Source organism: Platichthys flesus, chromosome 3 (genome assembly GCF_949316205.1).
Source record: "Platichthys flesus chromosome 3, fPlaFle2.1, whole genome shotgun sequence".
In the NCBI taxonomy this organism is placed as follows: Eukaryota; Metazoa; Chordata; class Actinopteri; order Pleuronectiformes; family Pleuronectidae; genus Platichthys; species Platichthys flesus.
In genome coordinates this window covers 11004541-11021528 of record NC_084947.1, presented here as the reverse complement: position 1 = coordinate 11021528, position 16988 = coordinate 11004541, and the positions used below count along the sequence as shown (strand labels likewise).

General features: G+C 41.2%; 1 protein-coding gene across 3 annotated transcripts; it reads right to left on the bottom strand.

The window, feature by feature from the left end:
* Nucleotides 1–839: 839 nt before the first annotated feature.
* Nucleotides 840–15224, bottom strand: slc1a3a (solute carrier family 1 member 3a). Of its 3 annotated transcripts, none has more exons than XM_062381844.1 (10): nt 15039–15223; nt 14272–14531; nt 13634–13771; nt 6901–7105; nt 6178–6220; nt 5258–5526; nt 4946–5179; nt 3987–4181; nt 3442–3576; nt 840–2780 (listed from the first exon to the last, which is right to left on the bottom strand). In XM_062381844.1, the coding sequence occupies exons 2-10, from the start codon at nt 14453–14455 to the stop codon at nt 2573–2575; spliced, it is 1611 nt and encodes a 536-aa protein (XP_062237828.1). In that variant the 5' UTR covers nt 14456–14531; nt 15039–15223; the 3' UTR covers nt 840–2572. The 3 variants fall into 3 exon arrangements, with proteins under 3 accessions (XP_062237828.1, XP_062237827.1, XP_062237829.1); XM_062381843.1 differs by having other exon boundaries at nt 14272–14535; nt 15039–15222; XM_062381845.1 differs by lacking the exon at nt 840–2780 and having other exon boundaries at nt 3442–3806; nt 14272–14535; nt 15039–15224.
* Nucleotides 15225–16988: the final 1764 nt, after the last annotated feature.

Genomic DNA, 16988 nt, shown 5'->3' with positions numbered 1-16988 from the left:
AGAGTTATCTTCTGTTGCATATACTATATTATTGTACATGATTGTACAAATTTGTTTCCAGCCTATCTATATATGATGTATTATAATTCAAACATAGGACAATATGGTAGATTTCTATGTAGTTTACACACTAGTTTGAAGACAAGTTGCCAACCAGCAGGCGATGTCAGAGATCACCAGTGGATGTAAGACTACCACCCCAGGCGGATCATACCTCGGTGTGTCCCCCACATATTTTATACTCTTACGAATATATTTCAGTTATTTCTGTTTATACCTTCAGGCACTGCAGTTTAATCTATAATAATGCATAAAAATCTTATCAATCCATCCATTCCTCCTTCACCAATAACATACTGCTGGAGCCAGGTTACATGTCCACCACCACAGGGTATCTGAACTCATCATCTGCAAAGTAACTTTCTGTCAAGATGTCTTGCAGGAGAGCAAATCACTGTTTGACCTCAAGGTGTCAGCATTGTCATCAGTTAAAGGTGGCAGGCATTCTGAGTAAAGGTTCTGTGATTGTGTAGGGCGGCATTGGCCTGAAGGAAGCTACACAGTGGACGAGGGTTCCATGTTTGAGGCCTCAGCTCCAGCAGAACCAATCAGGATCGGTCAGTGAAGAAGACTGAGGACTGTTTATCTGTGCATCACATCCATCTGGGCAGCTTTAAAAAATATGTGGAGTTCCTAGGCAGCTAATCCTTAAATTGGTTAAACAAGAACTTTCATCATTTACAAACAATTAACTTATACATCTTTCCTATAGAGGCTTTGCTTTAGACTCACAGATTATATATGTGGATGTTCATGATAAGATCACAAGCAAGCAACCACTGATTTCATTTTTTTATTGAAAAAAAAAACTCACATGCAAAATACAACTACATCTATAATTCACTTGTTTATGTGTGTGTGTGCTCTCCAATGTCAAATCATGAGAGAAAGAGACATATCAAGAGAAGACAACAGCATTTGTAAACAAAATAACTATTAAATAACCTCAAGTGTGTAGGAGAAAACATTTGGTCATTTATATCTTCCAGTTGTGAATGTATAAAAGGAACTAGAGCTGTATTGTTAGTTTGGTCATCAGGTTTTATATGAACATAGTTACAGCATCTTTACATGTGCAATCCTCGGTAACCTTTTACAATTCAAATCTACAATTAATGTACACTTTTATCTACATTTCTCTATACAAGTACAGTATATTCAGAAGCATCCTCATATATGTCTATGTAAATGTGACATTTGAATTACATCAATTACAAAACAGCACATATAAATTCAAGCTAAAAAAAGATGGGGAGAGAAATGAAATCCATGTTATATCAATCAAGATAAGGGTTCGATTTTTATACTACGGGAAGCTGAATTTAGAATAGTGAAGACTTTCATATAATCAAACAACATTTGAAAAATCTACTTTCAAGCTATTGACTACCATTTTTCAAATTTAATAAAAAGCTAATATTTCATAGTGACACGTGAATGTTTCAGCTAAATGATTGTTAGTCCTCTGTCCGCGTTAGAGGGTCTATAAAATAATTGATCCACAATCATAATGAGAAGTGATCAGACACACAATCATTACCTTCTTTCCATTGAAAGAGTACACCATTGTTGTGCAGGTTTTCTGTTTGGGTATGGGTGGGTATGATTTAGTAAAAAGGTAGAAAAATTTGGATAATATTTTTGGTTGTTTTTTTGGTTGAAGTTTAAAAGCTTATAAATCGGATTTGATGACAGTTTAAATTCTCCGCTGAGCAAATTCACACAATTTGACAAAGTTAAGACATTTTGGTTCATAGGTTGCAATGATTGTAGTAATTTGTTTGATAAGCACAAGTTAGAAAAATCTAAAATATCGATGTTGGATATAGCACTTTCTGGTTTTGACAGTTTTGGTGGACAAAAGAATTTGTGCCACAGGGTAAAGTTTGTAATCCAAAGAATAAGAAATAAAGCCACTAACAACTGTAAAGAAGTTTGTAGATACACAGCCCTTTCCCCCCTGAAGATGTTGGCCTGCTCACTGCAGGGTATGTGCATGATATTCAACACTCAACAGAATGATTTTTATAACCATCACTTATATTCTCACACAACCCTAAAAGCAGCACCTGTAAAGCCAGAATAAAAGTTTCCATAAAGGTCAAGTGTGGGCTGTGATCGACTGTTGTGATAAGGCTCCCAGCAACACTGAACTCTAGTGGGAGAGATAATTCATTACAGTTCTGAGAGAAGTTGGATATGACATGCAGGCCACAGACCACCAGGCTCTAGTGAAGTTCATGTTTAATAGTAAGCAGCTGTCACCCCATGGCTGACACATGCGGTACTGTTAGGAAGCATCATAGCACAGATCCTATAGGCTGACAGGAAGGATCCCCCCACATTAGTGGAGCTCACTTGGCGGAATTCTATCCTAGCTGTACATCAAGTTTAATCTGAACCCTCCAATCATGTGCGAGGAAGGTTTGCAATAAAGAAGAGATTAGTTGAGGTTCAATGCAGGGGAATGGTTTCATTACAAAAGATGTAGCCTGGGACGAAAAGCTCGCCCCTACATCTTTGTCTCGCTGTCGGCCGCCCTCTCGTTCTCGTACTCGTTCTCCTGGCTGATGAGCTTGTACGGCTTCTTGTCGGCCTCCTCCACCACCGAGTTGCCAACCTCGGGGTCCTTGTTCTGCAACTCGTGGCGTGAAAGGTGTTCCACTATGCCAGCGCCGATTGAATCTCCGAGGACGTTGGTGGTGGTGCGCAATCGGTCTCTAAAGAAAGACGGACAACAGGTGAGAACAGGTGAGAACAGGAGGCGAGAATTTACACGAGAACACAAGACAATGTACGATAAGATGAAACAAGAGAAGACAAAATAAAAAGACAACTTGAAACGAGAGAGGCAAGAGGAAACAAAACGGGAATAATAAAAACAAGACAACAGAGAAAACAAGCGACAAAAGAAGACAATTTCCATGTGGCGCGTTTGTAAACGTCTGTGTGTGTAAAACATGGCCGGAAACTGGAGGCTCTTAGCGCTGCAGGCCATCCACAGCACAGACAGTAGATGGGAGGAAGTGGGGCTTTCCACTGGGATTGGACGCTGACTGAATAAAAACCAGATGGGTTGAGGGACATGGAATGTGAGGGGAGTGTCTCTGGAAGCTGTCCCCTAACCCACTAAAGAGCGTACATTGCACCAATTTGATCAATTAACCCCTGAACATACCACTGAGTGGAACGTAATTGAATTTATACGCCACTATTTGCTTTCCTCGCAGTCTAACCCCCGTCATCACTGTCCATAAATTCACTTTTTACAGTATATTCAAGGTGTTGTGGCTCAAATTAGACAAAAATCCAATTTATCTTTATTTAGATATGATCGTTTTGAAGTGACATTCTCAAAGATGTGATATATCCAATACTTACAGGAACCAATCAACGGCAATGATGAGCGAGATGTCATCGGTGGGCAGGCCTACCGATGTGAGCACTATCACCATAGTAACCAGTCCTGCCTGAGGGATTCCAGCAGCTCCAATACTGGCTGCCGTGGCAGTGATGCTGATGGGAAGAGGTGGTGCAGATAAAGAAAGTTAATAGTATTTCATTTAAGATAAGGAAAAAAAAATTGTCATTACAGTGGAACCAAAAATAACATACTGACATGTCCTTAGTTTGACCACTTGATTAGTTTGTTTGTTGCTGCATTGAAGAGGGTCACTTAAACTCATTCCATTCCTCGGGATGAAATGCCATCCCCCATCTCTCCCACAGGCAGATAAACTGACAGACTGGTGGTTAGAAAACCATTTATTGAGCTGGAAACTGTGGTTTTGAGGCTTTGCTTGGCTCAAGTTATCTTCCAAGCCATAATGAAAGACTTGTTATATCAACATTCTCATGTTCGTCCCAAAACTCTGAGCTGGAGACATTCAATGAATGAAACACTAAATACTTAACAGGTTTCATACCTGATGGTGAGAATCTGTCCAAAGTTCAGGTCATAGTCGTTGACCTGGGCGATGAAGATGGCAGCCAGGGCTTCATACAGAGCTGTGCCGTCCATGTTTATTGTGGCGCCGACAGGGAGCACGAAGCGGGTCACACGCTTGTCCACTTTGTTGTTTTCCTCCAGGCATTTAAAGGTGATGGGCAGAGTCGCTGAGCTGTGAGAGGACAGAGGGAGGAAGAGGTCGGACATGGAAAGTGTGAGAGTGATGATTTATACAACTTGTCTTTTATAAACTACAATGAGTGGCTGCACTGTTAACTCCACTTGGGAGGTTATGGTTATTTTTTATTGGCTATTTGTTTGTCTGTAAACAAGAATATACAAAAAGTATTGAACGGATTATCAATGTATTTATTTCTCGATCCAGAATTAGTTTTCCTCTTTCTTTAATAATGTGGTTTTCCCAGGGAATAATTCTAGGCTTGTCATTAAGAAAAATCTGGCATATTCATTAAACTGATATCTACAAGTGTGTGTAATTTGGTTGAAGTTAAGGGGAATGCTGGGCCTAAGCGAAGGTGTGCGCTCTATTGAGTGCCAAGATAGTTGTTATTGCTATAACACTAACCAAAAAATGTGGGTAACAAATATATAAATCATGCTTATCGCCCCCGTTCATCACTGCTGATGTAATGATACCATTCACTGTATACAAGATATTTATTATGAATTATTATTATGAATTAATCCCTGAGAAAACCACATTATTAAAGAAAGAAGAAAACAAACTATCTGACAACATAATATAATTTTATTCCAAATTTGAAGAAAATGTATCATTGCCAAGATATAAACAGGAATAAAGCAAGTTTATTTCTACAGCAACTTTCACACGTGCAAAATCAAAAACGTGATATACACCAATTAAAAGATACACTATTGAAATCAAGCAGTGCGACCTTTATCCCTGTCACGCACCTTGAGGATGTTCCCAGGGCAGTGATGAGTGCCTGCAGCAGCCCTGCGATGAAAACGAAGGGGTTTTTCCTGGTGATGACGAAGTAGAGCGTTGGCAGGACCAGGATGGAGTGGATGGCCAGTCCACTGATGACTGTCACTGTGTACATCCCCAGCTGGCCACCCATGGTTGTAATGTCATCCATCTCCACGATCTTACCGGCAATCAGGAACAAGATACCGATGGGGGCATACCTGAGGATTGATGAGGTGGAAGTTCATCAGCGATTCATTCAACAGAATCTCTGCTCATTCCTCCATCCATGCACTTACCACATGATAATGGCAACGAGCCTCATGATGGCTTCGTTGAGGCAGTCGAAGAAGTCCTTCAGGGGCTGTCCCTTTTCCTTCATGCTGCTGATGATCAGGCCGAAGCCGATGGAGAACACCACCAGGCCGAGGGCGTTGACTCCGTTTACCGACCCCGGCACCGGGATCATCTCCTCCCGGCTGATCTCCTGGCTGCCGTTGAGTGTGAATAAAGTGTCATTCACCATCATCTTCACATGGACCACTCTCTTGGCATACTTCGTCTTGAACTGGATTTTAAAGCAGAAACACATTGGGTTAAACAGCAGTTAACTCCAGGGGCAATAGCATTTTATAATTGCTTTTACTCAAGTGTAACATTTGAGTTTCATGTTCATTGAAGACTCTAATTTGAAGACAACTTTTAAAGTTTCAATTCATTAGAATAACATGCATGAATGGATCAAGTTTATTGATAAGTGGATATAGATATTTTACACTAAAGAGAATTTCAGAATCCAGTTTTCCTATCTTGCCCTAACTAACTGGTACATACACTTTCACAATACCACAGGAAATTCCCTTACCACTTCGAAAGTGCTGGAATGAGGAATTGAAAGCGGAACTAATGCAAGGGATGCGATTGAATATACAGGAAAAACCTTTATTTTGGACCATTCAAGAATTGTGTTTTTTTTTTATCATTGCAAATCAATTGTTTTATTTAATTCGTGGCATGTAGATCAATGAAAGGAAGCTGAAAGTTCCCAGGAAGTATAAATACATACAGAAAAATATTCAATTGAAAGTATGCATAGAGAGACTTTAAATAATGCTTCAATACGGGTGATGGTATGCCAAAGAGAGAGTTCCGGAATAAAAGCATTTAGTGTAACTCTAGGACAGTGAATGAGAGAAGATAGAGGTGGAGAGAGACTGACCTGTTTGGTGCAAGCTTCCACGATGTTTGGAGGAAACATGTTCCTGAAAAACCAAAGAGGTTGGGATTAAGAAATCACTTGTGCAGCACTAAAACACAGAAACTGGCCCATTGTCATTCTGCTGCCTTTTTTAGAAAATGTATTTCTTCAAATACACAGATCTTAAATGTTCCTTCCCCCACTTCCTCCATCCTCCATGTGAGCGATCAATACCCAAAGTGACATTAAATGAGGGAATACTATTTTTGAGGACAGAATCACTGAGTTACCTATATGAGCATGTTTCGATAATTAGTGATAGAAAAAGCCTATTAACAGTAAGTTATTCGTATAGCACTTTTCCCAAAAAGGTCCTAAAAATAAAATAAATAAAACAAAATAAAAGTACATTACATAAAATCCCAAAGATTAAAGCTTTTTTTTTAACAACAATCTAAGATGAGATATACAAGCAATAACAGATATCTGATCTCAGCTGGTCAGTAGTTCCAGTGATAGGCGGCCTGTCCTGCAAAAGCATGATGACCTGCAGTAACCAATCAGGCTCTGAGATCTACCAGAAGATCAGCTAAAGACATTCAGGCTCATGGGGAGAAAGTAAATCCTGGATATGCGTTGTGTCTTGATTATGGAATGCTTTAAAAGCCATCAATGTGTGTTTGTGTGTGTGTGTGTGTGTGTGTGTGTGTGTGTGTGTGTGTGTGTGTGTGTCTGTGTGGGCACCTCATAAGATCCAGGAAGGAATCAGCTGGGCTGATCTGCTCTATCTGCGGCTGCTTGGCAAACTCATCCCTGGATCCTTTTCCAGGGTGGATGATGAGCACCATGACGATACCAATGAACACAGCAATGACAGTGGTGGTGGTGTAGTAGACCACCGCCCTCATGCCCATTTTACCTGAAGCACGGCCGTCCAGAGCAGCCATTCCTAAAAAACAAGAAAATACCATACAAATGTATCTATATATAAGCATTTATCCACATCCAAACATCATCAGAGGCCTGGATGTTTATTCTCCACATGGTTCCTATAGAGGTAGCAGTAGTGCTATAAGCCTGTGGTGCTATAATCAGCTCCACGTGGAATCATGTAAACAAACCACATACCCAGCCACAGAGCTGCTTATATGAAATATTTTTTACCAATGACCTGAATCAGCTTATCATGACTCTCGTTACAAACTGTCATCCTAACAAACCATTTAATCAGTGTATTTTATTGATTAAAATGATTATTGCTGTTATTTCTAATGGTTTACTATTGGGATATTAAAATGCTTCAGTTTCCTCCAAGAGGCCTTTAAGATCTGCTGAAGTTTTTTTTTTTTGCAAGAACTTAAACTCCTGCTGCCCCGTCTGTGCCTGTGGTCTTTTAAATGGTCCCTGAGGTTATTTTTTTTTTGACTGTATTTCTTTCTTCATTCCTTTTATGATGGGATTTTCACCAATCAACTATTGATTTAATGAGGGACTTTTTAAGGGGACTGCCAAAGCAATCATTGGGATTGTTGGGATTTAACCCCAACCTGACCCTAAATAAATAAAGTAGCAAAACATAATAGATAAGAAATCATATAAAACTAAAAATAATCAAAAAACACTGCTTTGATATTGACGCTCCTTGTTTTCACCAGCATCTGTTCCCGAGGGAATACAGTTAGCCTGAGAAAAAGCTGCTGTGATTATCAGTGCAGCGCATCCATCTGGATTATCTGACGAGGTATCTGTGACAACAAAGAGCGGCAAGAAACATAAGCCGAGTATGACCTTTACCGGCAGAAAAGATAACACCTTCTGTGCAGCATCCAGCCGCAGATCAAATGCACAAAAATCTGTTTATACATTGTATATTCATATTTAATATATATAATATATTCTAAATTGTAGGTGCAGGGAAAAACTCTTTCAAAGCCAATTGTCATTCTGTGCTTTTTCTGTTTTTTTCTTCTATTTGATCATACAACAGAAACATGTACATTTCCCATGTGTGACATTAGATTGTTGTTAACACAGAAACCAGCCCGAAGTGTCAGTTAGAGATAAATAGTCTGACCGCAGCTGACTATCTGCGTCACAGAGACAAGGATACTACAAAAATGTATCTGTGTTGCGAGAGGAAAACTTAACACACTGTGAGGGATATCCAGTCGAGGCCATAGCACAGATTGAAGTTTTACAGAGAAACAAATGTGATGCTGCAAATCTGCTCCTGATCAAATTACACATAAAAATATGGTTTGGTTTGTTTCTAGTGATTTTTTATTTCAGCCCACATGACCTAAAGTATGTGGTGAGCTGGAATTTTTCAGGCCACAAATCGGTTTGGTGCTGAATAAAAAACATTTATTTAAACATCAACATAGATGATCCTCGTGTAAAAGCTGACTGCAAAGAGTTGTCCAAACCAGCGAGAAGTTGGAGGCAGTCAGACCTCATCAGAGCCTGCGGCTGAATCTGTCCTCCGCAGCTCTGATAGCATTAAGCAGACTTTGCAGGGATAATGGTGGTAAAAGAGAAATGCAGCCATTCAGAGAGCTGGATTTGGAAAACAGAGAATCTGTCTCAGTTGTGACAATCGTGTCTGTGGCATTGCATTTTCACACTGTCAGGTCCTATTATTGCTGTTTTCTTCATTCAGAGCTGTACAAGGCAAAGCAGGGCTTTGTGTGACAGGAGATATGTGTAATTTTCACATGTGGCACTTTGGCACCGTGTGTACTAACGTGTGTTTGTGTGTGTGTGTCTGTGGGTGGGTGGGTGTACCCAGTGGCCCGGCTTTGGCCCTCTCTCTCTGTTTCTCTTGTATCAACATGCCCAGGACTTGGGCTTACATCCACCGTTCTTTCTGATCCTCTTCCTCCCTTCCTTATCCTTCCCTCCCTCATTGTCCTCCCTCAAATTCCAGACCTCGCCTCTCTACTACCTCTTGTTTCAGGGTGCCCCCCCAGTACCCCACCCACCCTGGCTTTTCCTCCTCTTCCACCCCCACCTCTTCCCCATGAACTTTTCTCCCCCTGATCTTATATTGCTGCAATCCTCTTTCATTGCCTCCTCCTTTTCTCCCACCCCCTTTCTTCTGCTCTCCTCTTATTCCCTTTCTTTCTGACAGCCCTGGGAAAACTTGTTGACTTTGTCAGCCCTGCACACACAAACACACACACACACAGACACACAATGATCGCCGGCCTGTTGTCCAGGCAACAGCGGACGCAGCCGCACCAATTTCATTCTTTGAAAAGAACGAAAGGACCAAGACTGAAGGGGAACAGGGAGAATGACTTTCTTTCTCACATGGGGGAATGTTCATCAAACACAAAAGTACAAGCCTACTTTGGGGGGGAGTTGAATCACAGGACATTGTGGCCACTGCGAGGGGTCGCTCCCCAGAGCAATTAACATCCCCTGACACTGGGCAGAGATCGACTCCAAACTTCTAGCAGGACTTTATTTGAAGGCCTGCAGCCAGAACCATCTTCACATATCAGTTGATGGAGTTTGAAAGATTTTTACAGAGAATTAATATGGTTTGATAATCCAAATGTGTTGAAGATGATATGCTGCTTTTCTTTGTCTTGCATACTTAATGTGAATATCATATATGTTTTACTTAATATAGACGAACAATTAAGAGATTTATCAAGAAAGGTCAGAAGTGGAAATAGTAGCCAGTTGCAGCCCCGCAAAGTTGTGGTTTTACGGTTTTCTCACACACTAAACGGTCACATTAACTCATGTTGATTGTTAGTTTTTTATTTATATGTCAAATTTATAAAATCATCAAGAATGGCAGCAGATTGACACTGAGCCAGAATGAGACAGGGCTCTGAACAGTCTGAGACATTTACCAAAATACCAACAACTCCCTTTGCTCGGCCTCCCTCAAGTTGCCATCTCCTCCCTCCTGCGCACCGTGCACTCTGCGCTTGGCACCGAGATACCAGAGAGTTGCAAAGAGCGGGTTTCAGGGTCAGGAAATAATCAAAATTATCTAAGCACTTCTGCATGAAAGGCCCACATATGAATATGAGGACATTTCTGGGAAATAAAGATTTTTTGGAAGCACATTAACTTAAATAAAAATTAAAAGTTTAATTTCCCAGATTTTCAAACTAATTTTTCCTCACACTAACAAAAGATGTAGTGTAAAAAAGTCTGTCCTGAAAGACATACAAATGGTTTATGAGTCCAGGTTTGAACTCTTACACCATATTTTTATAGTAGTCTTTCTACTTCCATTCCAATAAGTTTAAGAGAATTATGATATTTCACTTTGCTCAAAATGTTATGTTATATCTAAATGTATACAACTTCTGAAAATAAATTAGATACGGATAGGTTTACATAATGTTGTACTTATATATTTACCGTATATCCAAAATCATAGTATTTGCTACATTCTTGAATTTAACCAAAGTATACCAGAAGTGCTACCTGGATGACCTAATGCAGTAATTTAAAACCTCAAAAGAACTTTTACTTTCTCTCACTTTTATTCTTTGACATTTCTTTGACTTCTAAATAGTTTTATTCCTATTTTACATTGATTGGGTCATTGAACAAACTCACAAATGATGTGTATGTCCAGTTATTTATATCATTGTTGTCATCATACTTTCCAGATGTTTTTTTTCGTTACTCCTCTTCCTGGTCTTCCCCTCGACTCCCTCCCACTCCTACATTGAAGACCCCTTCCAGCGACCTCTGTAATCATCCGCCTTTTCCTCTTTTACTACCCTCCTCCTCTCTTCCTGTCCAGACCCTTCTTGGCTCTATAATTACTCATGGACGCTCAGCCATGATAATGACATTTCTCAAAACAATATTGATTATTTAGAAAGCATCAATTAATAGGTTGGTTTGATATGTGAGTGAGCACATGTTAACCAGATGTTTTTACGGATGGGGGAAGATCAATAAGGACCCTGCAGCTCATCTCAAGCCCATTCCTCGTGATCCTTCATCCTCCATTCTTCTCCCTGTCTATCTGTCCACCAGACTATCTTTCCCTCAAGGCTTATACCTTCCAGGCTTCCTACGCATGTTCTCAGACTTATAGATTCCCAGTTCATCCAAACTTTTAGACTCAAAGCCAAGTTTCTTTGAATCGGGACAGGCCATTTCACAAAGTGGCACAAATCCCTCTGGGGAGCGTGACTGTCCAGGGCCCACGTGTTTTCAGAAAAGAAGTCATATGATCATATTCACAATGGTCATATCCTCAAAATACGTTATTGTCAATGTCATGCTCCAAGTCCATGCATGTAAACTAATTGCGGATTCTTTGTGAATCCAGGCTGTTTGCTACAGTGATAGAAACATAGATAATCACACAGCGAAGTGTGTCAAAACAAGGTGCTCTCTTTATTCTGAAGAAAACTCAAGGTCATGCAGTTTCAGCAGAAATCTGAAAAGTTTGAAAGATAAAATTGTGTCATATAGGTCAAACTTTTGATTAAGGTCTGCAACTGTGATGCAGGTGTCAACACTATGGTCATGTTGCACATTGGACTGAAGACTTTTGTGATGAGAGAAAGTCTTATGACTTTCAATCGATAAGCAAGTCTCGATTCGATTAAAATATGATTTAAACTCTGGGATAGAAACTGATTCATTTGAAAAACTAAATTAAAATTAACATCAGCAACTTACAGTATGATGTTTTTGTCATCAGCATTTTGGAGTCTTGTGTTGGTCGCAAACAATCCAAACATTAACTCAACATGCTGCTGTTCTCTCGGTAGTGGCCGGCTGCATTTATGGTCAGTGCAAATAAAATCTGTTCAAACTACTGTTGATGAACCGAAAGTTAAAGGAATTTAACACATTTATTGTTGTGTGGACGGAGTTTCTCACTCAAACTGCACAACCAAATAACTGGTCGATAATAAAAATGAATAAACGATTAAAAACATGATTTCCACTGCAGCACATTGATTCAAGTCTCTTTCTGAAGGATGGATGAAAGGAAACTTTGAAGTGGCGGCTTAAATTGAAATGACGTGTAGGTGTGTTATCTGTCGTAACACGGTAGTTGACTCTATCTGGTAGAACGACAGCTTTCTAGCAGGCCACTTTGCATCTGACGAGGAGAGAGAGGAGCTGGATGACTTGGTTACACAACCTCTTTGTTGATTTCCACATGCTGTAACTGCGGCCATGTGACATGATGTCAGAGGACGCTGATGTTACGCCCCGCCGCAGCACAGAGTAGGGTTATTATCGGACAATGAGTGTCTGTCATCCCCTCAGGAGATTGGTCTCCTGGCCTGTCAATCACTGCTCAGCGACACCAAATCTGCTCTCAGTACGTTCCGATCACACTCATCAGTCACTGCTGCTGATCACTGTTTATGGACTCTCAGGTTCCATAATATAAATGCATTGTTTTACTTCCACAACAAGTTGATTCTCTGTCAGTAACAAACTCATACAGGCCTTTCCCTTTGGAAGAAAAAATCCCTGCGTGTCCGACTGCGTCTAAGAATCGTACTAACAGTGGTGAACGAACGCTCTACATCTCTGGATCGAAATGAACATTTTCCCGAAGCACAGGCCCAGATACGTGGCCATAACATGTCCTGGAACTTCAAAGCCATCCAGACCACGAATTCTAAATGGTTTATTCAATTGAAACTCAATAAAGTTTGGACTGTGTTGCTCATGTTGTCAAGATGAAGACAATTAGTACGAGGCCAAAGCATGTGATAGAGACCAGCGCTGTAGGTTCAAAACATGTCTCTCTCTCTCTCTCTCCTTGTCTCTGTGTCTCTCGCTCAGGACGTTATCCTAACCCCCGTCCACCGCTAGGCCCAAAACCAACAAACAGCATCGGCTGAACAAACAACCCAGTCTGCCACTCATGAAGTACAAGTTGGTCAGTGACGCCACGAAATGACAAACACCACTGTCACTGGTACGTTCAGTTCACACAGTTTTACCTACAAAATATGTCACTGCAAACACACACAGACAGACACACACAGTCCCTCTTTTTCCACAAGTGAAAACTGATGCCGTGTTGAACACAAGAGAGATTGCTAGTGGGTTTGTGATATCAGGAGCTGCAGTAGAGTGTTGTGAGATGTTTGATGTAAATTTAGAACAAAGCTACGTAGCACAGGTAGGATCTGAGATATGTGGGCTTATTTTAGACTTTAGAAGTCATTTTCAACTGAGTACTTGATGTTACACCAATCTAAGAGTACTGAGAACAAGCCTCGGCTGTCTGCAGCATTGTCAGCCATATTCGGAAACCTGATGCGATATAATTATTGACATATGTCAGTTATGTGAGTCAAAGGGCTCATGCTTATCACGAAAAGTTGAAAAAAAGCATATGCCTGTGAATTAAAAAAATTCAGCTTTTGTTCTGATCAAATTAATTTGAAAAGAACTCATGTAAGAGGTGACTTGACTGAATGAATGAACACAAGGCTGTCGAGTTTGTTGTCCATACCAGAAATGAGACTGGAAACCAGTAGGGGCAGCACCAGCATCTGAAGCATTCTCATCAGCAGCTCTCCAGGAAAAGAGAAGAACTTGACTTCGCGGTAAGTCATTTTATAAGGACGCAGCGCGAATCCCAGGATTATACCTGAAGAGAGGATCAGATATGGAGAAAGAGTCAAAACCTTGTTAAAACATTTCTGAATTAAACAGTCAATCAAATGAGTCTGCCATGGCTTGGTGTAACTCTAGCTGGGCTGCAGATGTGCAGGCGGTGTGTGGGCCCGGCTCGCTTCCCACTGAGTACGACTCAGAGGTTAATGGCAACAGGGCAAAGGTCGGCTACAGGGTCGGATTTGGGCCAGTCTCTTAAGTTCATCTGGGTTTCCTTTGTTCTCTCATCTGGGGACTTTCTTTCTATTCTTCTCCTTCTTCCGTCCAGCTACAGGGGAGCTGGTCACACCAGATTGATAGATCATTCGAGCAAAGCTTTCAATAGTGGAGGGGCTGGCGTGGTGATAGATGGTGATGGAACAGTGTTTCTTCCTGTAACCTCCACTTTGAAGTCAATTAAACTAACTAAACCATACCGGTGAGCAAACAGTGTGTTCAACGAGAGCAACTCTCCCCCCAAAATATGTCACTTACCAATAATGACAGCTGCAACCGTTAGTAACACAAAGGCATTTCTGATGAAAAACCCCTTCACATCATCCTTCCTGATGTTCTCCACTCTCTTCCTGGCCACCAGAGACCGGGACTGGATCCCATCCCGGATCCGATGGAGGCCGCTCCGGGTCGTCTGCGGGTTCTCCCCGTTGCTCTGAGTCATAGCTGCTGCAGGAGCGTGAACCCCACTGAACGTCTTTCTCTCTGTTGCACCTCTCTTCTGGTTCAGAGCCCACACACTGTCTGATTGAAAGGGAAGGACGACAGATTGATTTAGATATCGGAACATTAAAAACCAATCTGACCATGCACTGCTCTGCTCTTTGTCTGTTCAGAAAGTTTCTAACTTCTTTTCTACACTAAAATGTCACTTGTATACATCTGTATACAATACACAGCACATACAAAGTGGATTAAATTATAAATATCTTACTTCACAGATTCAAATGTAGAACAACAATCATGTGGAGTAGCAATGACAAATTCTCCGCAGACACCATACAAAAACTGAGACAGTTCAACTTTCTGTTAATTCCAAGGAACTCAGTGAATGATAAACACATGTGTTGCAACGCCGAAAGCATGCAAACATAAACTCTAACTTACTACACGTGTACAGTCTGGGTTACACTGATCCACACTCCCGCACATGCACACACACACACACACGGTCACTGGTCAAATGGTAAAATGCATTTGTAGACATTTAAAATGTAAAAATACTCAAATAGAAGTTGTTTCTGTACCTTATAGACTTGAGCAATAACTTCCCTTGGAGTAAGGTCTCAGTGGTGGTCTAAATACACTTTGGTTTCCTCTTTTTTCAGGGGAAAGCTCTGGTTTAGAGCGCGGCGTGTTGGGAGAGGGACAGAGGAGCTCTTTGGCTGTGAGCTGTCTGGTGTGAGCAACCAGCAGTGAGGAGAGAGAGAGAGACGAGAGACAGAGGAGAGGGGAGGAGAAAGGAGAGGAGGGAGCGGGGATGAGGGGAATAAGGGAGCCAGTGAGAGTTTGGAGGTGGTGCCATAGTAAAAAGAAAAAAACAGTGAAAGTCGTTCACAATGTGGGCTTGTGGAGAGGTTAGGCGGAGTCTTGAAAAAAAAAAGGAAGGAAGGAAGGTAGAGAAAGAGGAAGGGGGGGGGCTTTGCAGACAGAGGGGAGCTTCAGGAATAATGAGGTTTCCAAGCAGGAAAAAGAGAAAGGACCTTCTTGTTTTCTTCTGTCCTCCTCGGCCGGCCTTTCAAATGGGGTTTTCACGCTTGATAAGTTCAGCCGGATTGAAGATTCCTGCGGAGAGTGAATCAACGGAGAAATAAAAGTCCTTCATCCATCAAAACATATGGAGCTGGATTAGCCATTCATACAATTATTGTGGCACCGCTCCAACAGAATAACTCATCCATCAACATCACTTTACCCTCTTTTGCTGCATGACACATTCACGCAATGCAAAGTCCACGTGTCCATCTTCCTAAAAAAAACTGCCCTGTGTGATTCGAGCTAAACACAGCAAGTAAATATTTCCCAAGTGCCAAATGTGCACGTGGCTGAGAATGAAACAATCTGTGTATACTGAGTCTGGATGTTTTTGGCAAATAAGCTGGGATGGTTAAAAAAACAGGATAACGACTGCCTAAGCTTCAACACGGCAGAGCAGTCAGAAAATAAAAAGGATGATCCAAACACAAGCAGGCGGGAGTTTAGTTTGGCAGCCTGATCCAGGAATTCACAGTCGAGGAAATGTGTGGCTGTGTGGCTGTGTGTGTGTGTGTTTGTGTGTGCGTGTGTGTGTGTGTGTGTGTGTGTGTGTGTGTGAGTGTGTGTGTGTGTAAATGTGCACGGATGTGTTTGAGAGTAAACGACTATGCAGAAATGAAGGCATCTTTTTCTGACTCATACCAAGGGAATCCATGTTTGGCAGAGATTTTACAACCCCCCTTCCTTTACACACACACACGAACACACATCACACACATACATCACGCACACAAGCACGCCCGCACGCAAACACACACACACACACATAATGTGCTGAACGCGTCGAATGACCTCAGTGCAATTATATAACCTCTCCGACTCTGGCATGTTTCTTGTATACTGGTCAAAAGCGGAGGAATTTTAAAGAATAACAAAGCCAACATTTTTTTTAAGAGAAGGCATTCTGAGCTCATCAATGGTAGCTGCACAGAGTACGCTCAGAAAAAGGAAACAAAAACAGTTTTCGTTTCATATAGAATTTCATTTCCTAGGGAATAAATCAAGGATCTTGATGGGGAAAAAAATATGTATTTAGAGGAGTGGTATTGATGAGAATGAGCAATTTGGTGCAACTTGGGAATGTTGGGCCTTGGCGGTGGTAAGAAGTTAGAACTCTACTGAGTGTCATTTTAGTTACTAAATGTGATTTAAATCTGCTAGAGTTGGCGGTGAATAAAGCAATTTTTACGACTCTGATCACAACAGAATCCTTGCCCTCGCAAATCACACTCAAGCTCTAGATGGAGAAACAGAGATATTTAGTTTTCCCCTGATTTTAGATCCTTTAACTCCCAGAACTGGAAACACCACCCTTGATGTCTCCCACATGGACGACTGTCACAATAATTTTAGCTGCTGGCCTACTTATTCACATGAAGTATTTATGATCTCTATCTTTTGGGGGTCCACAGCTTTGGTTCAGCCTGGGATATCTTAAACAT

What these genes read in the sequence shown, in the direction of transcription:
- slc1a3a (XM_062381844.1), bottom strand. Translation starts at nt 14,455, where the DNA reads ATGACTCAGAGCAACGGGGAGAACCCGCAGACGACCCGGAGCGGCCTC. An exon ending in GCCCTGGGAACATCCTCAAG is followed by an intron (nt 4,182 to 4,945) that starts GTGCGTGACAGG and finishes GTCCTCTCACAG; the next exon opens with CTCAGCGACTCTGCCCATCA. An exon ending in GGACAGATTCTCACCATCAG is followed by an intron (nt 3,577 to 3,986) that starts GTATGAAACCTG and finishes TCTTCCCATCAG; the next exon opens with CATCACTGCCACGGCAGCCA.